This window comes from Panthera onca, chromosome C1, assembly GCF_046562875.1.
Source record: "Panthera onca isolate mPanOnc1 chromosome C1, mPanOnc1 haplotype 2, whole genome shotgun sequence".
NCBI lineage: Eukaryota > Metazoa > Chordata > Mammalia > Carnivora > Felidae > Panthera > Panthera onca.
Window position 1 is genome coordinate 107807416 of NC_138346.1, and position 24417 is coordinate 107831832.

At 40.4% G+C, this 24417-nt stretch overlaps 1 protein-coding gene across 3 annotated transcripts in view; it reads left to right on the forward strand.

Moving 5' to 3' along the window:
- CNTNAP5 (contactin associated protein family member 5) overlaps positions 1 to 24417 on the forward strand; it is an 809440-nt gene that overhangs the window by 673322 nt on the left and 111701 nt on the right. For all 3 annotated transcript variants that reach the window (XM_078451401.2, XM_078451402.2, XM_078451400.2), the window contains exon 17: positions 6772 to 6990. In XM_078451401.2, the coding sequence (XP_078307527.1) occupies positions 6772 to 6990 (219 nt within the window). The remainder of the gene's footprint in view (positions 1 to 6771; positions 6991 to 24417) is intronic.

Below are 24417 nucleotides of genomic sequence, written 5' to 3' on the forward strand. Positions count from 1 at the left end.
GGTGGTATTAAATTTTGTGAAAATTTTAAAATCTATTGACATGATTGTTTGCTGTACACTTTTTCACCAGGTTGAAGAGCATATATGTTTTGGAAACAAGATTTTCTATAAAAATTTTAAAGTACAAGACTTCATGATTTTCAGAATATTTCATTTTATTTTATTGTTATTATTTAAAAGGAAAAAATTGGGGGCGCCTGGGTGGCTCTGTTGGTTAAGCATCTAACTTCAGCTCAGGTCATGATTTCACAGTCCGTGAGTTCAAGCCCCGCGTTGGGCTCTGTGCTGACAGCTCAGAGCCTGGAGCCTGTTTCGGATTCTGTGTGTGTGTCTCTCTCTCTGTCCCTCCCCCGTTCATGCTCTGTCTCTCTCACTCTTAAAAATGAATAAATGTTAAAAAAAAATTTAAATGAAAAAAATTGAAAGGAATCTTGCATTTCTTATTAATAGCTACACTCATCCTATACCTTTTCTGCAGATAGAATGTTCACCCTAAGGGGTTCATGACAAGATACTTCTACAGATCAGCTACTTATAAAGGAAATGGTCTTTAAACACATGAAGTGGCTCAGAATAGATTTCTCTTCCATCCCCAAGGAGTGTTCCTCTATAACTATCTGAACAGAAGCTTCCAAAGTTGATAAATCCATGTTGTTCGACAGGGAACAAGAAATGTCTGTGAAATTTTCAATCCATTTCTTTCTGGGGCACTTCCAGCTAACACCTGGGAATTTTGTAGTGTTGACATTAGTCCGTATTCTAAAAGAAGCAAGACATTTTACAATGTCCTCAAGTCTTATTAGTGCATCTATTTCAAATGAGACTAAGAAAAAAAAAAATCAGCTGTTTTGGCCATTATCTCACAATGGCTGTGCCCGTGGAAATCAATATTTTGGAGTAGGTGAGGAAGAGCAGAAATGGCTGTTGAGAGTCGAGGGGGCCATATTGCTTGGAACCCCATGTGGATTCAAACTGCCATTACTCTGTTTAATTGTGAGCATGTCTGTCACCCCTTTAGGGGTTACTTGTGCAAAATGGGGTTTATGACACCCATATGCGAATCAGACATATTTGGCTGCTATTAAAAGAAAACTCAGGGGCGCCTGGGTGGTTCAGTTGGTTAAGCATCAGACTCTTGATCTCAGCTCGGGTCATGATCTCACGGTTTGTGAGTTCAAGTCCCATGCCAGGCTCTGTGTTGAAGGTGCAGAGCCTGCTTGGGATTCTGTTTCTCCCTCTCTCTGCACCTCCCCCATTCATGTTCTCTCTCTCAAAATAAATAAATAAACTTAAAAAAAAAGAAAAAGAAAAAAGAAAACTTGATCTGAACTGGCAGATACAAGGATGGGAATTCCCTGGTACTGAAACATGCGACTAAGTCCAGAATTGGTGGGGCACTATATTTCTGGTTGGATTCATCAGTTTAATAATGCTATCTGCAGTTTAATTTATTTCTCTTTTTGCACTGACTTGTGAATATCTCCCTCAGTCTAAAGCTACTGCACCCTCACAGGAGGGCTACATTTCAACTGGTGGGAAATCACTTCTTCGCCAGCTATCCACACAATCCTGCTGATAGGCAACTCACTTGACCCCCTATGACCAATGCCTCTGGCCATGAAAGTAAAGATTGCTGAGTGGTTTTTCTAGGGCCCACCTTTACACCTGGAAGGGGGACTAGCTTTCCCTAAAGACTATAAAGGAGGAAAAATAATTTCCTTCTTAACTTTTCAGTTCTTGGTTGAGACCCCTGTAATAAAAGAGTGACAAGAGAAAACAAACGAAAGTTTATTGACAAGCGCACATCGTGTGTTCATGGGAGTTGTATAGAGAAAAATGAGTAAATCAAAGCGGTAGCTTAGAACTGCAGCTTACTGGGGTGCCTGAGGGGCTCAGTCATTTAAGCTTCCAACTCTTGATTTCAGTTCAAGTCATGATCTTGCAGTTTCATGAGTTCAAGCCCTGCATTTGGCTCTACACTAGCAGTGCAGAGTTGCTTGGGATTCTCTCTCCCTCTCTCTCTGTCCCTGCCCCCACTTGCACCGTCTCTGTCTCTCTCATATAAATAAATAAAATCAAAAAATTATAGAAAAAAAGAACTACCTTATTATATAGCATGTTCAACAGGGAATAATAAATTTATGGAGAGATAATCAGACAAAAGAAGGCAGTTTTAGGTTTCGAACAGCAGAGATTAAGACTAGTTAGTAAAGTTTGTTATGCAGAGATGTTTGGTAGGCTAATAGAGTCTACAGTTGTCTCCAAGCAATTAACTTTTCTCCTGGTAGAGAGGAAAGGAAGGACATCTTTGTCAATTTATGACCTGCCTTACGTACACAGGAGGAGAGCAAGGAGTTTTTCCTTGTCTCTGCTTCTTCTCAGTTGCCTTCACTCAAAATCAACCTGATTTTAAAGTAGCATATTTTGGTGTGGCGTATTCTGCTGGCCTTCAAGCCCATGGAAAAAGTGAGTGAGATATACATATTTCATATATGTTATCTGTATGGAAATATATCTATCTATCTATCTATCTATCTATATATATATATAAATATGTGTGTGTGTATATATATATATATATGGAGATATATATGTGATATATGTGGATAAAATATGTATACATGACATACATCCATATAGATATGTAATATATGTGTGTGTGTGTGTGTGTGTGTATATATATATATATATGTATGCATATCGGGGGGAAGAGAGAAAGAGACTTGAGTTGTGATGTTTAGTGGTATCATATCAAGAATATTACCAAAGAGATTACCAAATAGGATGAGAATTTGAAGATGGAATCCTCAGATCTTCAGAGAATGGTAAAATTAATATTAATAGTAATTAGATTTATACATTTATATGATATAATATAATATAATATAATATAATATAATCAGACTAAATTATTGAGTGTCTTCTCTGAATAGACACTGTACTAAAAATTTTACATTTAGTACTTATTTTGCTCTCAAACACTCCTGTTGATGATCAAGATACTGCGCTATGATTTTCATTGTTCAACTCTTACTCCAATATGCAGATGAGGAAGGTGACCCTGGTTAGTAACCCGAGTCACACTGCTGCTAAGAGTCAGAATCCAGAGTCAATGTACCTCTCTGTTCCTTATTCTGCTTTGCAACACTTCCTAAATGCCCAAGAATGTTAAGACTCCAGAGAAAATAGAATTTTCTTTGTGATTTGAGACAGAAGACATTCAGGAATTCCTTGAAATTTTATGCAAAGGGTATGTGGTGTTTTCCTAGTGTTTCCATCAGATCATGTCTCCAAAAATGTTTAATGATATTTCATCTAGTTCATGTTTTTCATTTTATCAATGTATGCGTGGAAGGTCAGAGAGGTGACTTCTTCTTTGTCCATAAATGGTCCCTGGGATCTCTCTCATGCCCCACATGGGGTGGGAGCTGAGTACACCAACATGGGGTTCAAGGAAGGAAGAACTTTATACAGGAGACTCTCCTTAAAAGTTTTCTTCTCATCTTCTAGAAATACTAGGTAGATACTCTCTTGTACTTATGCACTTTCCTCCACTTAACATGTCCCTTCTTTGATTCTCTCTCTCTTCCTCTCTGTCTCTCTCTGCCCCTCCCCCACTCATGCATGAACTCTTTCTCTCTCTCAAAATAAATAAATAAAAATTAAAATAAAAAGAAAGTACTTTGTGAGCTCATTGGATTTCATTCATCTGTACATTCTCAAGGCCTAGCACAAGGCCTGACTTAGTAAAAACTCATTGAATGCTGAGTGCTACTTTGGCTTTGTCTTCAACCAAAAGGTGAGCAAATGATGAGGGAAGATATTGGTGAGACAGGAAGGAGAAGGGAAGTCCAGGGGGTAAATTCATGAGGGAGATAAGGCTGACACAGGGCTTCTGATTTTCCCGTCTAGGACCATCGGGTGACGTCCATCCTTCCAGCAAATAAGAGCAGGCTTACGTTTGCTTCTGGTGCCCTCCTCAGAGTCACTAGTCAGTGTTGGAAGTATCACTCATTTACTTAGATTATTCTTGTTCAGATGTATCCAGGCACCTATGTTATATATTCTAGGTTTTGACCCCTCCTCCCCCCACTGAATAGGTTTGGAAGACAAATATATTTTTTTTTTTTTCCATAGGAAGAGTAGGTTAAAAAATGAACTCCAGGGACACATCATCTGGATTTAATTCTTGACTCTGCCCCATCTGGGTTAGGACAACTTGTCAGCTCAGTTCCCTCGGGGGTAATATGTTACCTGTCTCATAAGACTAGAGTGAGGCTTAAAATATTAAGGAGTTCATTCATGGAAAATGCTTAGCAGAGTGTCTGGCTCATGGTAAGCACTCAATAAACAATTAGCTGTGATTATCGCATTACTGATCCCCCCCCACCCCGACCCCAGTTCTAGGGGGAATGGGTGAACAAAGTAGGTCCTAAATACTGACCTAAATAAAATTAAATAATAATAATTTTTAAAAATTCCAAGGAAGTTAATACCTGGGTATAAACCAAAAAAAAAAAAAAAAAAAAAAAAAAAAAAAAAAAAAAAAAAGATAAAAAGAAACTTACAAAACTGCATTGAATATATATGGTGTAGCATTTTAATGAGTGAACCTTTAGTTGGATGAGAGCTCCCTATATACAAGCCCTGGTGGTAGGTGTCCAATAAACCAAGTGTTCATCTACAGTTTGTGGACTAGTTGGGGAGACAGACCATAAACAGATCATTATACAACAGAAGGACAAATGTTGGAGCAGGGATAAGCCCAGACAGGAAGCCTAACAAGGAAGGGGGGGGTCACGGGGTGACGGCAGACACAGCAGTAGAACAAGAGCTCTGCAAAGATGTGCTGTCCACGTAGAACTTAATATCCACAAGACCAGCTTTGCAGGAAGGCTTTGAGAAAAATCTTTAACATTTTTCCTCTCCAATTCTCACCAATCTTTACCTGTTTTCTGTAAAGAGAAATAAATTGAGGACCCAGTTATCTCTCAGTTAGTGTTTATTTGATCTCAAGATATACAGGGCTGTGAGGTAGTATCTGCGGCCTGAATAAGAAACAGGAAATGGCTCAAAAGGCCAACTTCACTCTTACTTAATCTTTTAATTGCTGAACCCAATTTGTTCTCTTCAATTCTGTCTACTTTAAGGCATGGGTTTATGAGCCGAGGCATTTAGCTGAGTTGTTGAGCCACGCCACTGCTATAATAGCCATAGCTATCACTTTGAGTATGTCTCGTGTGCCATGCGAGGTCCTATGAACTTTGTCAAGGTTAATTCGTAAACAACCTGACAATGAGGTACTGTTTTTATTCCCATTTTTCAAATGGGAAAATTGAGGTGTGACAAGATCGAAAACGTGCCTTAAGTCATGGTGGTTCCAGAGTCCATGCTGTCAAATCCCATTTTAAGTCCTCTACCTTACTGCCTCCCCTTTAGGTCAAGGTCCACACTGACCAGAATGCAAAACAGTTCAATCCTCGGTTACTTGCAAATTCTACCTACTGGGGGCTTCTTATAATGAGGCTCATTCTCTGGGTTTAAAGGCTGAGGAGGAAGTAGTCTGGGATGGTTATTGGACCTTTGGGATTACCTGATTACTCAGATCTGGAAGTTGATGACTTTGTCAAATATATACCCATGTCCTGCTTTAGGTGTAACGTAGAAGAGGCCAACCAAGGTGCTGAGAAGGAAGGAAAGGTCCTGCCTAGGAAGGCTTCAGTGACTTAAAGGGGACAGTCTTCTTATTGACATCAATTTATAATTTGCCTCTCCACATCCTTCAAATTTAGAAAATTCTTATGTAGTAGTGGAAAATATGAAAAGACCTACTCACTAGAGAAAAATGGAGAAGAATTCTACTTTTGGAGTCAGCTTCTTTGTACTGTGTTGTACTTCTCTGAACTTCAGTTTTCTCATTCGTAAAATGGGAATAAAAATGATGCCTTTCTCACAGGGATTCCTTTGAAAGATTCAAATGACAGAATCTTTGGGTAGTGCTTAGCATGGCACTCAGCAGAGTTCATTGTACCTGTTGTACTCCTGCTACTTCTCTTTTTTTCTCTCTTGCTCAATGGCTATGTGGCCAAACCACAACCATCATCCCCACCATCATCATCATTATCATAGGTGTTATTACCCCTGACTGACTGACCCCTGGCATGTGTGAGATGCAGAACTTTATCAAAGGGCAGAAAGGGTCATGGGAGGTGGATGGGGGCCTGTGTTTGATCCCAGGCACCACTGCTTGCAGTGACACATCCTTGAAAAAAGTATTCAAACTTTCTGAGTCTCCTTAAAAAAAAGTCATAAGATTAGCCTAAATGATTTTAATCACATGTATGAATGAAATAACATAGAGAACACTAGACCTCCAAGGGTGTCAACCTTCTCCCAGCGGGAATGTAGCGGGCTCACGAATCCAGTATCTACAGATATCCATGAAGGGCATAGTTGAAGCCAAAATAGACCCAGAAAACCCAAAGCCTTGGTGCCAATGAATGTTTATCAGATTGGCATTTCTGTCGCTAGCCCCTGTCCTATTGGCTGAATTCTCACAGTGAGTACCAACTGGGCCAAAGAAAGAGCTTGGGACTTAGTATTTGGAAGTTTTTACTATTAACACTAAGTTTGATGTCATAGAGATTTCAGCTGGAGGCCTCTTCACCTCATACTGACGCATAGTCATTTATACCATTCATTCAGGTTGTGTGCCGTCCATTCACTGACGACTCCCCTCAACTTTCTACCTATTTCTCTTGTTGGTTTCAGCTCCGTCTGAGATCACTTTTGCCATTGACGTTGGGAATGGCCCTGTAGAGCTCATAGTTCACTCTCCTTCTCTTCTGAATGACAACCAATGGCATTACGTCCGGGCTGAAAGGAACCTCAAGGAGACTTCACTCCGGGTGGACAGCCTCCCAAGGATGACCAGGGAGACTTCAGAGGAGGGCCACTTCCGGTTGCAGCTGAACAGCCAGCTCTTTGTAGGTAAGAGACATTTTGAGGCCCCTCTGTGCTAAAACCCTCCAAGATCTCTGCATGACCAGGCCCAAGGAAAATTACGATTTCACTTCAGACCTAAGGAATGATTAGAATATATCCTAAAGCACTCGTAATTGTAAATTTGATTTTATAAATCCTCCTTTTCTAGCTTCATGAGCCACAGAAATAAGCGATTATGCCACCCCTTAGCAAATTTTGAGGTGGTCTCAGACTCTTTGTATCTTTCTTCCTTGTGCATGTTATCTTCAGGTGTCTGAGGAATCCTATTGTTTTTCATTCTTATGGTCAAAATCTACTCAGAGAAAAATAATATATCAGCTGTTTACACTTCGGTAGATGTCTCTATGTCTGTGAGCCACCCTTCACCCTTCCTAGTGATACGTGACTCCTGATTACTGTTCATAATTATGCAGTGAAACATGTTACAGCATCTCAGAGGGATGTGTCATCAGTCTTAGGTGGGGGAAGGGACTATTGTTTACCATGGACTTCTTTGATACTCCCTGAAACAACATCATGAAGGTGGTTGCCTTACACTTGCACAGGAAAACAGGCCTGGTTCCCGAGCTGACATCTCACCACTGGTCAGTCCCTCCTGAGACTCACAATCAGCCTCTAGACAGGTTGTTCATCCAAACTGATCGCCACTGCTGACATCAAGGACTGGAAAGCCTCAAATGTCACTTATTGAGTCCACTCATTCATTCATTCCCTCATTCATTCCATAAATAGTCACTGAGCACTGAAAACAGGTCAGGTACCTTGTTAGATGATGGGAATTGAAAAATAAATTGTGGGATGACATTACTTTGCAAAGAGCTATGTGTGTGTGCCTCTGTGTATGTGTAAGAAAGAGAGAGACCGAGAGACAAAGACAGGAAGAGAATTTAGCCACATGAATCCAGGTAGGAAATGTCAGCCTCTTTGCTATAATTTAGAAATGACTTTTTGAAAGTAGGTGGAACAGGGCTTGTGAAGCTTTAAAGTACAAAATGTAGCTGTAAATATTAGGGTTATTGTAATATTATCAAAGCTAAGAAGCCGCTCTTGTATAAAACTTGAAGTTCAGATGCTTAGAACACTGATATAAATAAGTCCCAAAATGTGCTAGTCAACCCAGATTTAATTTTCTTTCCTTAGTCATTTTTTAGCCAACAGTCACACTACATAGCTTTACTACTAGTAATGAAATGTCATCAGCAATCAATGGGTATTTCTTACCTCTTTCCTTACATTGGGTTTTTGCAACTTTTAACTCTGACAAAAGCAGTCGCTAAAAGCACACCAGCTAAAAGAAAAAAAAGTAACAAAATATGTCATATTTTTTCTTCTCAAGAAGAATCATATTTCTTTCTTCATCTGTCATGTTTTACTGCTCTAGCAGAAGCTATGATATAAGTGATTAAAAGCATTTTTATGATTATAAGGCATTTACGTAATTAATAACCTACATGAGTGATATGCTTTACTCTTAAAATATTTTTGAAAATTTATATTGCTGCTTTAATTCTATTTAAACATCACATTTCATTTCTCTGAAGAAGTTTGCTAGTCATCAAGATTTAATGTCTTTTTTGGTGAAATCAATTCAAGTAGTTTGTAATTTTCATAAATTATATTCCATGCCAAAGTTTAATTTATCTTCAGGCAGTATTTATGAATCTTTCTGGAGGAAAGGTGTATATAAAGATGGAACAATATTTTTTATCCTTTCATGCAAATTTCATGTCATTATGAAATTATCATATGACCTGCATATGTGATAAACTTTGTGCAAGTCAAAAAGGGAAAAGACGCAGCTGTGTTTCCTGGCAGGTGTTTATCTCAAGACGTTTCAGTTGAATTGATCACAAGGGCAGGGAGTTGTAGGAGCATGTCGATGGCTCTGGAGGACATTCCTTGCTCGAGCTGAAGCCAAGGTCAGCTGTGGTGAGAGCGCCTGTTTCTGTTATGTTTCTCTCCAATAAGTTCCATCTCAGATGTTACTCTGCTTTATTGAATTTGTCTTAATGTACTTGAAGAAGAAAAAAAAAATGCACACTATTGGAGGTCACTTTAGTCTGTTGGTTTGAATTCTGTTGTTTAGTATACAGCAGTGTGCCCATTTAGAAATGTGTCCAATGGCCAAAAATGCTGAAGTCCCAGTGTTTCTATTTTGTGTAATTCAGTGGTTCAAAAACAAAAACAAAACCCCCCTGCTTAGCTCTAGCCATCAAAATGAAGAGTTGCATTCCCTATCATTCAGAAACCTAGAGACACCAGATATTTATATTTGCTAGGCAGAAAAAAGACATCATTGGTGGGTACTTCTTCATAGGGATAGATTGAAGGTAGCCGTACTTAAGTATTCATTTGGACATGGCTGTCTGCATACCTTTGGCCATGAAAGGATCTTTCAATCAAAACAGAGCATCAGTCAGCATTGTAATCCCTGGTATTGAGCTGTGCTCCTGAGTGCTTACTGAGTACCAGAAACAGCTTGAATTTTATAGAATAGGATGTACCTCTTTGCACTGCCCCTGTCATTGGAATGGGACAACTTAAAGTGCTCATACATGAGTCAATGCATGCTCAATTCCTGGAATCAGTAATTTTATCTTCAGACTTTTATCACCATGATGGTTAAGGACACTGGCAGTCATGTCATCCGACCAGTCACATTTTTTGTGACAGAGCAGGAGAAACTTCATAGCACATGGATTCTGAAATGTATGCTGTGAGCATGTCATTGTCACATCGTGGAAACTCCCGGAGGTTTCACCCCTCTGCTTGCTGTTCTCTACGAATGTGCCAGTCAGTGTGCAGATGACACAAGAGGACTCCAAGAACTAGTACCTGCTGTGGAAAGTCAAATGGAGACATATGGGTGTGTACCCCAGGTCAATTGCCAATAGGCCACAGGACCTGGGTAGAAAAACACTAGCCTTGTTACGCCCGTTTGTCTTTATCTCCAGAATGGAAACAAAGGATCTGGTAACTGATCCCTCAGGATTCGAGGATATGTGATTTCCATTATTTATATTAAGAATGTAATCATCCTTATCCTCATTCTCCCCAAATCGGATATTGTGTCTTTCCAAATTTGCTGCAATTATAGAATAGACATTTCGTAAAGATATGGGCCTGTGAGGCTCATTTTCATGTGATTTTACTGCCTTTTTTTTTTTTTTTTTTTTTTGTCTTTCATGGACTTTTGTTTTGGAGTTGTTTGTTGTTGTTGTTGTTTTTAATATGAAATTTATTGTCAAATTGGTTTCCATACAACACCCAGTGCTTATCCCAACTGGTGCCCTCCTCAATGCCCATCACCCACTTTCCCCTCCCTCCCACCCCCATCAACCCTCAGTTTATTCTCAGTTTTTAAGAGTCTCTTATGGTTTGCCTCCCTCCTTCTCTAACCTTTTTTCCCTTCCCCTCCCCCAGGTCTTCTGTTATGTTCTCAGGATCCACATAAGAGTGAAAATATATGGTAACTGTCTTTCTCTGTATGACTTATTTCACTTAGCATAACACTCTCCAGTTCCATCCACGTTGCTACAAAACACCATGTTTCATTCTTTCTCAATACCAGGTAGTATTCCATTGTGTATGTAAACCACAATTTCTTTATCTATTCATCAGTTGATGGACATTTAGGTTCTTTCCATAATTTGCCTATTGTTCAAAGTGCTGCTATAAACATTGGGGTATAAGTTCCCCTATGCATCAGCACTCCTGTATCCCTTGGGTAAATTCCTAGTAGTGCTATTTCTGGGTCATAGGGTAGATCTATTTTTAAGTTTTGAGGAACCTCCACAGTGTTTTCCAGAGCAGCTGCACCAGTTTTCATTCCCACCAACAGTGCAAGAGAGTTCCCGTTTCTCCACATCCTCTCCAGCATCTACAGTCTCCTGATTTGTTCATTTTGGCGACTCTGACTGGCGTGAGGTGATATCTGAGTGTGGTTTTGATTTGTATTTCCCTGATGAGGAGCGACATTGAGCATCATTTCATGTGCCTGTTGGCCATCCAGATGTCTTCTTTAGAGAATTGTCTATTCATGTTTTCTGCCCATTTCTTCACTGGATTATTTGTTTTTTGGGTGTGGAATTTGGTGAGTTCTTTATAGATTTTGGATACTAGCCCTTTGTCTGATATGCCATTTGCAAATATCTTTTCCCATTCCGTCGGTTGCCTTTTAGTTTTTGTTGATTGCTCCCTTTCATGGACTTTTGTTTTGGAGTTGTTTGTTGTTGTTGTTGTTGTTTTGCACTCAGTTGTGTATGTATGTCAAAGGAAACTGCAGTTCCCAATTTCTAGCTCCTTGGGGAAAATACTAGACTGTGAAAGAAAACAAAATGATTCTTGATACATCATAAAGTCTAAAATGATCCCTAAAACTTCTGTTCCTACCTCGATGCTGGTGGGGAACTGTTTCATCCTATTTTCAGGTGAAGCATGACTGACTTGGAGGGGTCAGTGGTGAAGCCAGTCAGGAAAGAGAACAGTAACACTCAGCTCTGGCACCATGTAAGTGGGTTCTGGCACACACACACACACGAGCTGCCAGAGTATATGAGAAGTCACTTACGTTTATCCTCGTGAGTGCCTCAAGGGGATGGCTTTCCTGATGCAGGCCAGTAGAGTTTTCTATTTGAGAGGATATAATGTGTTGCAAAGCACAGGAGGAGGTAGATATCCCTTTCACATTAAAAAGTCACTGAAAAATTACTTTTTAGCCTACTTATTATATAAGCCACTGTGCCTGGAGGATCTTACTTACCATTACGTCTGTCATTAAAAGAAATCATTGTCTTCTCAACGTCCTATACATTTCTGATTATAACATCTAATGTACCAAACAAGTTTAGTTTCTCAAAGGTAAGGAGTCCATCAGGACTCTATGCTTTGCTTCGTTGCTACATATGAAGTACCTAGAGGAACAGCCAGTACACACAAAACAGTGATGAACTACCAGGTTCCTCATGCATTTTCCTTCCCCAATACATTCCCTGCTCCACAAAATCACACTCTTATAGCTTGAAAGTGTTTTGAAAGAACATTGGCTCTGTTTTTATATTCAGAGGAGTGGATGGTTAAATGACCCCTTCTGCAGAATTTTGTCTCTTCTTTAAGGTGTTCACAGTTGAATCCATTTAACCTATACCAATAGCCCATTTTAGTGTTTTTTACCCCCCCCCCCCCCCCCCGCCAAGGGTCCAGACACTTACTTGAAATGTTTACCTACAACCTCTTCTGTTTTAACTGAAACTGATTTCATCATATGCTGGTACAGACCATTGGGTTGACAATGGCCAGTAAAGTGTTTTCTTATTTGGTTTGATTGATTGATTGATTGATTGATTGCCTTCGGTAAAATGTTATCACAAGTCTTGTCTTTTTTAAAGGAGGGTACAGTGTGGCAAACGGCATCATTTTCTCATGCAACCCAGGGAGAGAAGCCCGGAGGTTAAGACTACACAAAAACCCAATGCTAGAAGCATTCCTCTAGCAATGCCATCATCAAAGTTTATGACTAAAGAAAAAATTAGGGCAGTGTCATTTCTGTAGCGCTGGGGTGATAATCATAAAAAGAAAGTAAATCCAGATCTTTCTGGAAAATAAAGTCAGTACTCCCGGACATTCAAGGGCCCAGTCTGAGGGACAGAGGGAGGTGAGAAGTTGTTTGTGCCTTTCCCTAAGCCAAGACGCCATTGAGTTAGCAATCAGAGAAAGTCCAGGTTGGAACAAAGCAGACCCAACAAGGCATGTGGATACTGGGACCCCACCTACCACCTAGTGATCCTGTTTTGGTTTCTCCAAGGCTTTGGTGACAAAGCTGAGGATTCAAGGAAGGAGGTGAGAAGCCCTGAACAGAGTGATAGAGGGGAAGAAATGTAACCACAATCTTCAGCAAAGTGTTACACTCAGTTCTCATGTTGTTACCAAGTTCCTTCTGATCCGGGGAGGAAGGGATTTGGCTTCAAAACCACTTGTGTAGGGGAAGGTGGTTTTGCAGAAGAGATGAGAAGGGCCACATTTGGATTCAGTTTTCTCCTCCATCAACCATGTGTCAGGCTACATGGTGAGGGTCATCTCAGGACCTATTTATGGTGCAGAGAGAGGCTTAGGAACTTGTGGTAGACCCAGGAATGTGCTGCTAAAGTCCCCTTTCAAGGATTACTTGTTGCCTGTCACAGGAATGCTGTTGGCACACATTTTTCTCATGTCTGCCCCTTCAGGCACTGCCTCGGTTGCAGAGAAACACCGGGGCAAAGCCACATCCTTGGCAAGGAAGCCCACATGCAACGACCATTTGAGTCCAGGGTATAAAGGTTTGGCCATTTTGACCCAAGGGGGCACATCTCTGATGGGCTTTTCTAGCTCTAGTGTTCTCTGTGGGCTGCTCTAGTCTAATGTCAGGCCTGCACTGCCACTCTCGCCCTCTCTGCCCACCCCTGATTTCCTCCCCTCCCATCCACAGGTGTGGTTCCCAAGGGCATCTTTAACATACCACTCTCCCCTTTACATCCATCCATAGCCTGCTTGCTGGAAAGCCCAACCTGAGCCAGAATCATAGAGATTTCTTGCACAAGACACACAACCACACACAACCACACACAACCACACACACACACTTTTTTTTTAATCATAGTAATCTTCTTAAGCAAAATGTATTCCTCATGTCTCCCCAAAATTAACCATAATATAATGCCTTCTTCCCCTTTCTTCTCTGAAACACTCTTTAAAGCTGATGGAATCCTTGGAGTCAAGTTTGCATTGTGTTCATTCATACCTTTTTTTTAAATTTTTTAAATGTTTATTTCTGAAAGACAGAGACAAAGTGTAAGCAGGGGAGGGGCAGAGAGAGCAGGAGACACAGAACTGAAAGCAGGCTCTAGGCTGTCAGCACAGAGCCCCACACGGGGCTTGAACTCCCAAACTGTGAGATCATGACCTGAGCCGAAGTCAGATGCTTAACCAACTGAGCCACCCAGACACCACAGCTACTAGCTTTATTTTAAGTCAGTTACCTTTACAGAGCCTCAGTTATTCCATCTGCCACCGGGCTTTATAATCAATACTCCACAAATCAATTCCAAAGATTAAATTTTTCTCCTACTTGGAATTCTCTATCAAGGTTTATTAATTGGGAGTTGCAAGCAAAATCATTTTAAATGGGAAATTATTTGTGGCCCCACCCCAGTGGGATAATGAGGCACTGCTTGGCCTGGAAATTTATGAGGTTTGACATTTAAAGGACACATTCAATTAGTGTAAAAGCTCCCAGGGGAGGGATCTTGCCCCACACTGGGTTTTATCCTTCCTTTGCGCAAATCAGCAAAAGTGTCCCCACATGGTAGTGTATCTGATATGTGAATGCCCCAAAAGCTGGGGTAAGGCCTTTGTAAAAGGGAAAGTTACAACTGCCGTTGTCTTAGCAACCAGCTTTCAAAGGTAAAGGAATTTTCAAAACCCGGCTTTCAAATTGTTACATGGTATCCACAAGCTTGCTCTGAGGGGTTTTCACTGGATTCACATGGCGGTTGCTATTGTTTTCCCTGTGCTCTGGTGGGCAAAGATGGGCTCATTTATCAGATCAGAGAATGTGCCCAGACAAGTCCCTCCATTTGTGATTCAATGATACTGTAAGTTTCATGAAATAAACTGAAAGCCGACCACATCCGACACCCATTTGTGGAGACATCTGAGCCGGCATGACCTTCAGAGACTGTCCTTCTCTGAGCCCCTGTTGCCAGTGAGGCAGCAGCAAAAAGCCAACCCAGTTTTGTTTTATTTTGTTTTGTTTTCAATTGAAGTAATTTTCAGTTTTTGTTTTAATTGAAGTAGTATTTTAAGGCAAGTTTATTTTTTATTCTGTCACGTATCAGCCTTATCCCCTCTTCCTTCCTTGTCCAAAACACCTGAAGGACTAATACATTCTTCTTCTTTTTCTTTTTTTTAATGTTTATTTATTTTTGATAGAGAGAGAGAGAGACAGAATATGAGTTGGGGAGAGGTAGAGTGAGAGGCAGATACAGTATCCAAAGCGGGCTGCAGGCTCTGAGCTGTCAGCACAGAGCCCTACACGGGGCTTGAACCCATGAGCTATGAGATCATGACCTGAGCCAAAGTCGGACACTTAACCAACTGAGCCACCCAGGTGCCTGAGGACCAAGACATTCTTTATAGCAGGTTATGCACCATTTTTGCTGGATTGGGGAGAAAATGCTCACTGCAAGATGTCTGATGCCCCATTCCATCTGCCACTGTGTCCTTACTCTTTTCTCTCACTATTTCTTTTTCTTTTGGTCACAATTCATTTTTTTTTTTTTTTTTTTTTCTGAATGTACATTCTGCTCTCAGCCCTGGGCTGGACAACAGGAGCATGAAAATAAGATACATTTGCTATTTAAGAAGTACGGGCTTTAGGGGCACCTGGGTCCCTCAGTTGGATGGGCGTCCGACTTTGGCTTAGGTCATGATCTTGCTATTCGTGAGTTTGAGCCCCATGTTGGGCTGTGCGCTGACAGCTCAGAGCCTGGATCCTGCTTCAGATTCTGTGTATTCCCTCCTCTCTCTCTTTCTGGCCCCCTCCCACTCATACTCTGTCTCTCTCTCTCTCTCTCTCAAGAATAAATAAGCATATAAATAAATAAATAAATAAATAAATAAATAAATAAAATTTTTAATAAAAGTACAGGCTTTGAATGGGGAGCAGAGGTTCCCATTAGGGAACCATTAAGGTTCCCATAGGGTGCAGTATAGGGTTGATATTCAAGGGTGAGGGCAGGGGCGGGTGGTGAGCAGAGCTAAGGAGGTGTGGCTCTCAAGTCTGATCTGGAGGCAGCTTCCAGACTGTATCCCTCATACATGTGTGTGCTGACTCCCTGCCTCTCTCCTCCTTACACTGGGGAATGAGGTTAGTAGGAGTCTTCGTACAGTCTCTAAAGGAATCGGTGCTTAGAAGGCAGCCTGGGAATCGTGTGCACAACTCGGTGTGCAGGGAACACTTCTCTCAGATTGGCCAGTCACTTGCTTATTCAGGTTTCCAGGAGTACGACTGGAGCCCAAATGTCCAAAACCTCAAAGCAGGCAGTGCTTTCCTGTCCTGTTGTTTATTTGGGTACCCGTGAGTGGCCTCTTCCTAGGGGAGCCTCAGGACAGCACATTCCCCGCTGCCATCTGCATTGCACCAGAGCCCTACTTTGAGCCCTGAAGCATCTTAAAGTATCTTAAAGCAATGGGGTCCAGTGCCATTCTGCTTCCCATTCCACTTGCCATCCCCCAAAACCTTTGTCCTCAGAGACCCTCCCTTCCCTGCCTTTCATCTTCATATCCCTCCCTGGGGAAATTAAGTTATCAAACAGGTGGGAGTTGACACTACTGGTAGGGTGAAGTTGTTGCCCTGAAGGCCAGATTTGGCTGTCTACTCACTGGGTGCTCACCTACACAATCCTGAGTAAGAAAAAGCTCTTGCCCTAGAGGAGCCCCTTTCTAGAAGTTATAGTGCAGGCCAATGGATGGATTATATTTATGTGTGTTTCCATTTCTTTTTACAATACCGCCAATATTCTGGGGTCCCTGACATCTATAGCTTTTCCTTCCCTCCAGAGCAAGCTGCATAATGGTTTTGGTCTGGTTCCATCACTTTTTGCCTCTGGGTCTATTCACCCTCTTTTTCTTTGCTACCTTCTTTTCAGCAAAGCTACCTTGTTTCCTTCCTTTTATTCCTGAAGGCCATTTAACCTCTCTGGATACCTGCATTCCAAGAGGGAAATGTGGATGATATACATCCAGCTTGCCTCATGTTTACAAAGACTAAAAGCTCCCTATATTTATATTATTATTATTATTATTATTATTATTATTATTATTGTTATTCTACTTACTATACATTGGGGGATGAAGACTTGTCCATCACAGTTTTTAAGTTCTCATAATAAGAACAACATTTTAACTGATGCTTGTAATATGTGTTAAAATATAATCTTCAAGGGGCGCCAGAGTGACTCCATCAGTTAAGCATCTGACCTTTGATTTCAGCTCAGGTCATGATCTCAGGAACTTTGGGTTTCTCTCTTTCTCTGCCCCTCTTCCATTCACGTTCTCTCTCTCTCTTTCTCTTGCTCTGTATCAAAATAAATAATCATTAAATATATACAAATAGTCTTCAAATATATAAAATCATGAGTCATGGGCAAATAGAAAATAAACTTGTGTCAGAGACTTTATTTAACTCATTTGTTAGCAAGAAAGCCAGTAAGATGTGATGGCCAGTTCAGAGAGCATATGAAAATCTAGGATATGTATAGGCAATTTAACAACAACAAAAAAAGTTAGGATAAGGTTTTGGTGTTAAATATACAAGTGTTGCTCAAATCAGGCCATCTTTGGAGTTATCTGTTCTACTGGAAGGAAATTATTTGCATCTCTACTAGATAAACATCATCCATGTTTTTTGCTTAATTTCCAAGTTACAGCTAATTTTTTTTTTCTGGCAAAAGAACACACACGTTTGATGGTACATCCCTAGTCACACTGCAGCCATCACTTCCCCAAAGAAAGCTTGGGATAAGAAAAAGACCCAGAGTGATTACTGTACAAATGCATCAAAATGTCATGACAGCGTTAATAGATTGGACTTGAGAACTGGTTGGCCCTGACCTGCCATTGCTACTCTCCTATTTAGTGAATTTAAGGTTTTTTTTTTTTAATACTTTAGGATCTCCTGGTATCACTCATAAAATTCCTCTGGGTCAGGTGAAAGATTGGGGAAAATTCTGAAAGCTCATAATTATAGAGCTTTTTCTTTATCTGCTGATTTCTTTAAATGGGTGTGTGCTTTAGCTCCTGGGACCGTATTTGTTCTCAGTAAGGCCATGCTGGAGAAAACTAGCCAGTGACTGCCAGGGGCCCTAGCATACAGAAAATCCAGACATTGGTGCTAATAGGACAAGGATGTCGCCGGGCAGCCAGCTGGGAAGAATGTAGATGTTCCAGCTGATTCTAGAAAAGACCGGAAGCTCATACGGTATTTTTCATTCCATTGCCCTTGCAGGAAGGCTCCTCTTTCACGGGAACCTTTGTATCTTTTCTTTAAAGCTATTTTTGATAGTGATTTTTCATCTTCAAAAACTGGCAGAGGGGAGTACGGTGAGGCATGGCTTGGCACTCATCTTGGCAAGATGGGACATGTTCCTGTTCGTCAAAATGGCTCCCGTGGCTACTCTAGACCCGTCGTTAGGATTATGGGACTTTTGCTGCCTCATCATCTTGATATTCCTTCAGGGGTTCCTCCAGATGATATGCAAAACCCTAATCAGCCACCTTGAACTGCAGTGGGATTTGTTCCCTATGGCTCCACATTAGCAACAGAAACAGAAGCACCATTCAAGTGCTTGCTTGTCTTTCCCCCTCCTCCTGGATGTAAATAATAACCAAAAGAGTATTTCCACAGAATGCATATTTAGCGCTCTGCCTGGGCAAAATGTTGGGCCTTGCCACCATTCTGTTAAAAAGAAAGCAAATATTTGTTTTTTAGCTGGTAGTCTTGAAGAAAAAACAACAAAAAAGCAAGCCTCTTTACTTTACAGAAAACCCAAGTAGCAAGATAAATACCTCTGACACACCCTGACCCACACTCCAGACAAAAACATGCTGATGCTGAGACAGGTTTTCCTTAATGCCCAAATACCACGTGGATTAATAAATGGCTTTCAGAGATATACACAATTCTGTAGCAAGGAGTTATATTTGAAACTGATAGAAGATTACTTCCAAAATGACTTTTAGAAAAAGGAGAGCAACAGCATTATACATAATGTACATAATAAATGAAAAGATTTATTTTAAAGGGTACAATCAATATGCAAATACATGTTCACTGAGAATTAGTCAATAATACCTCCAAATACTCTTATTAGAGGCAACCGATATTAGCCCAGTATGAGACTTTCTAGACAGTGTTCAATGTTCTTACATACATTTAAGTACCCTGAGGAAGCACTGTACAATATTATTATTTGTGGCTATATTTACATAAACGATATATTTGTAGGTATTATACCACAGCTTTCTCACTGTTTTTTGTTTGTTTGTTTTCGTTTGCTTTTGGCTTCAAATATGCCTCGGAGACCATACATGTCAATATAAATAGCATATTAAACTGCTGTCTAGTGTTTTACCTAATATTTTCAGTTTTTGCTTGTTTTGTTGCCATGTTTATTTTATATCCTTAATGCATCTGGAATTTGTTTAAGGTTTTGAGGTAGGATTGTATTTTATTTTATTTATTTTCCAAAATAATTTCCCATCTCCATTTATTTCATGGTTCCTCTTTTTCCTAGTTACTTAGAACTCTAATGTATGTTATAATGTAAAAGCCATCTTTCTATATAAAGAGTCTGTTTCTGGAATTCTTAGAAGTTTCTAGTTTCTTGGGGTGCCTGGCTGGTTCAGTCATGAAAGCATTCAACTCTTGATTTCAGGGTCAAGAGTTCCAGCCCCACGTTGGCTCTAGAGCTTACTAAAACCGAACACAAAAACAAAACCAAAAACAAAACCCAGAAATTTCTGGTTTCTGTTTTATTTACATAGATTTTTTCCCCTAAGTACTGCACCACTTACAGGGCACACACTTACAGGGCATATTTTGATACTGAATAGGAAAGGTTTCCCCTTACACGTGCGTGCGTACACACACACACACACACACACACACACACACACACACCTACTTCGCTCCTGTTTTTAATCCTGTATCTCTTCTTGTGGGGTTTTAGATTTCGCTTTTCATGTTCTATGAAAATAATTTTGGGGGCTATTGATTAGATTGTATTGTGTTAAAGAAACTAGCTATACATTACTGACTCATACTGAAGCATGTTTTGTTTCTTCAGGTATCCTTAGGAGTGAAGGTAAAATTGTATCATTTCCTTTATATATACACGTCTTGTTAATTTCAAGGTGTTTTGCTGCTTTTGTTGTTAAATAGGATTTTTTCCTAGCTATTCCGTCTTCCAGTTGGTTATCGTTGCTGTATAGAACCATGATTGATTTCGCAGGTTGATGTTTATATCCATCCACATTCTTATATTTTTAATTGTAATAATTTGTCATTATTGTTTCGAGGGGATTTTCTAGGTAGATAATTATACTATTTGTGCACATAATACACTATTTGTAATGACTATGTATGAAGCTAAATTAATTATTTTGGGGTGTAATCATCACCACTAGCTCCATGTTGGGATATTTGTTTAAAAAGGTAGAATAAGGCCAATGATAATAATGTTTTCATGGCTCTTGATACACATTGCTGAATTATTCTTGATAAGTTTTTCACAACATTCATTTCCACCAAACAAATAGGAAATACTTTCAATCTGTTGTTATGTGATTCTAAGTTAACAATCCCTTTCCCAATTTTTTGAGGAGGATTCGTATTTTATTTGAGGTCCCAGTTTGTAGTGAGGATTAAATCAGAATATGTCTGTGAAGCACAGTGCATAGAAGGTGCTGTATAGGAAGTAAGCTTTTAGTTCAACTTGACTATTGCATCGTTATTTGACCTTTTAAACATCAAGTTAGTGCCACCTGTATTGTTACATAGAGTGTCTTGATTGATTTTTGAGCAAGAAATCACTATATCTGGCCAAACTCAACCAGACACATGCCTTGTTTTTAAGAAAATCATATTTTGGAATGAAAGTTTCTCCTAGGATTTCCTTCGGGTACCAAAACTGTCAGTTGGACGGGCAGGATAAAAGCAGAAGACAAATTATGGTTAGTGTATTTGCTTTTATCCATTAGGTATATGCTAAATCCTCTGTCACTTTAGAATTTGGAATCTAGGTGGTACATGTACCTGTACTTAATTTAGCTATTGTGATTCATATAAAAAAAAGCTACTCCAAGTTCAACGTCAAAAAAGTAAGAAAGAAAGGAAGAAAGGTAGAAAAACAGAAAGAGTTATTATCTTTGTGAATCCAGAGCCCAACCTGGCACATTCAGTGTTTTACCTGAAGAGGAGACCTCAACGAAGGAGTTTTGCTTGAGCATGAGGAGGAAAGAGAACAGGCACCCACGAGAGAAACAGAGGCTTTTGCACTTGGTGCCAAAGACCAGAACAAAATTGAGATGTTCCTCTGGAAGCGATGAGCATGTATGGAGCTGACACATGGAGGTTTCCTAAGACAGGCTTAGAATGATGATAGTGACCTTTGTATGTAGTTCAAGGAAATATCATCACAATGAACATGCTTGATACCAAGGGCCAGCTGAAGAGTCTCAGGCAGAATTGCTTCTTGCTAGGCCAACAATGTAACCAATAGTGATAGTTATCCAGAAGGGTGAGGTGGAGGTCAAAAGAATAAATGCCTATGTGTATATTACTTGATGGGTGGCGGGGGGAACATGGTAGAGATAAAGGTAAGAAGGTAGAAGGATCCCTTGGTTATAGGAATGACTCAAGTTGTCTAATCATTTCATTCATTTTAGGATTTTAGAGCTTTCAAGGTATGCAGGCTTTGAAGGTCAAGAGACCCCAGTCCAACACCTGGCTCTGCCACAGAAAATCTGTTTGAGGGGCACCTGGGTGGCTCAGTCGGTTGAGTGTCCAACTTCAGCTCAGGTCATGATCTCGCAGCTCATGAGTTCAAGCCCCAGGTTGGGCTCTGTGCTGACAGCTCAGAGCCTGGAGCCTGCTTTGGATTCTGTGTCTTCCTCTCTCTCTCTCTGCCCCTCCAGTGCTTGTGCTCTGTCTCTCTCTCTCAAAATAAATGAATGTTAAAAAAATTTTTTTTAATAAAAAAAAAAGAAAATCTGTTTGATTCTTGACTCTGGCCAAAACAATCTCTCTGACACTAAGTTTCCTCAGCTATACAATGTGAATAATTTGAAGAATGCCTTCTTTTCCTTGGGGTATTCAATGAGTTAATTTTATCTTATTGTTTTACTTTTTTTAATTTATGTTTATTTATTTTTGAGACAGGGAGAAACAGAGCATGAGTGGGGGAGGGGCAGAGAGAGAGGAAGACACAAAATGTGAAGCAGGCTCCAGGCTCTGAGATGTCAGCACAGAGCCCAACGCAGGGCTCCATCTCATGAACTGCAAGATTATAACCTGAGCTGAAGTTGGATGCTTAACCAACTGAGCTACCCAGGCACCTCTCAATGAGTTATTTTTAAAGTTTCTAGCAGACAAGTATGTTTGAAATGTAATTTTTATTTTAAATTAGAAGCATTGTTCTGATTCGTGGTCAGCTTGCAGATTAACTACAAACCTCGAAATCATGACTTTCAGTTGCTTTAAGTATGACGCTACAGTTTTGTTGTTGTTGTTGTTTTTTCTTGTTGTTCCAAACTTTTAGTGAACTGTAGACAAGATTCAGGTGAGTAAAGAGAAAAGTATCTTAGAGCTTAGAGCAGCAGCTTAAAAATCAAATACCTGCAAGGGCAGGGAAGGCCATATGAATGAATGAAGTGGTCCCGGAGGAGAATGTGGCCAAGTGGGGATGGGAGTCCCTGTCTTAAAGGAACTGACCACAGCGTGGCTACAGCTGACATTTGCCATGCAGGAAAGCAGGTTCATTGTTAACATCTCTTCTGATTTTTCAAAGATTTATTCGAATTTAAAATTTTTTTCTCATTTTTTAAAAAGTGACAACTAAATAAAATAACTAAATACTGGGTTTGCAGAAACTATGTGAGGAAGGGATGTGTGTATATGAATGCAGGTGTGTGTGTATAAAGACAAGGGTGGAGTAATGGGATTGTGGAATGCATGGAGATGATAACATACCACATTATGGCAAGTACATGAAGAGATCCAAAGTCAAGACCATAGGGCATTGGGGAGCCTCTAGTAGTTCAGAAGGCCCGGTGCACTGAAGTCAGAGAAGGGAAAATGGGCCGGGGGGAGGGGGAGAGCTAGAGAGGTAAATGAAGGTTAGATCTTTCATACTGTACCATCTGTGCTAAGGAATCTGAACTTGATCCTGAGGACAATCAGTAGTCTCTGAAGAGCATTAAATAGAAATAGCCGAGTCCAAAGTAATGAATGGATGGGAAGAATCGGGACTGAGGGTACAAAGATCAGTTGGAAGGTTGTCAAAGGGAGTCAAGTCGGAGTGAGGAGCATTGTACTAGGACTATGGCTCTAGGTGTATAAAGAAGCAGATGGCACTTTACGTTAACTACACTAAAATTAAAAAAAAAAAGTAGATGGAGCCAGAGATAGCTGGGAGAGCAAATCCGCAGGGCTAGGTTGGGAGGGGGCAGGGGGAGGACTGTGTGGAAGGAGGGGGTGGGAAGATTGTGGCTACATTTCTGTATCCTATTCAAGTTTCACAGAAGGTTCACATCTACACCAATACTCTACAGGTAGCAGGCAACATCAGAAAATGGAGAGATCTAGCAACCTGACTGGGTGTGAGTGTGTGGGTGAGGGGCATCTTTCTGGAATTATTCTGTTCTCAGTCTACCTATTACCTCTCCAGGAAGAGAAAAGAGAAGCCCGACCTCTAGCTTTTTACCGTTAGTAAAGAATGAAAAGCAGTCAGGTGAACCCTGAAAGTTAGTTCGTTGTGTAACTTAGTTCATAGTTCATTGTGTCATTTGTTTTGTCAGCATCTGGGAATGAAATGCTCCTCTTGTTTTAGGTCATTCTCTCTATGTTCCGTATGTCTCAACCCTCAAGGAGCACATTTCTACCAGAGAAACCACCCCAGCCACTCTTGTCTCCATTTATAAACTTGTTGACTAAGTCACACACGAGAAAATGTGCAATAGGTCTTGCATTTCCACCTCTGCTAGAAGCAAAATGCCCCTAACAAGATGTATGAAGAGTTATTCAAATCTACTGCAGAGAGTAACTACAAAATAAGGGGTGGGAGGGGGGAGGCAAAATGGTTGGCTACATCAATCCTCCCCTCTTTATTCTGTACAATCTCTGGGAAAGAAATAATGAGCCTTCCTTTATGATCTGCTTGTATTTATAATTGATTTATCTTGCGGTTGAAAGGAGATTTACTCCCTCAAATTGAGACAGGCAGGAGAATGCAATTTGGGTTTGACCTCCTGGCCCTCTTTGGGTATCGCTTATCAGAACTGAAAATACAGTAGAGTTTCACCATTATTTCAGAATAAAAGACTCGATTAATCCTTTAGCAACGTTATGTCTGTCTGTGGATGCAGCCAGTGACTGCCGTACACATATTGATGTGTCTGTAGGCCTGGTGTGATTCAGGGAAGGCACAAAACCCCCTTAACCCCACGGTACCTTCCCATCATCCCCATTTCCAATTATTTCCTTGTCCAGCCTGCCAGGCTGACGGATGCCAGGAAATTTTAGGTTACCTGACTTATTTCTTCAACTTACCGCTTTGTTTCTTGCTTTAGCATCTATATTCCTCTTCTGAGATGACACAT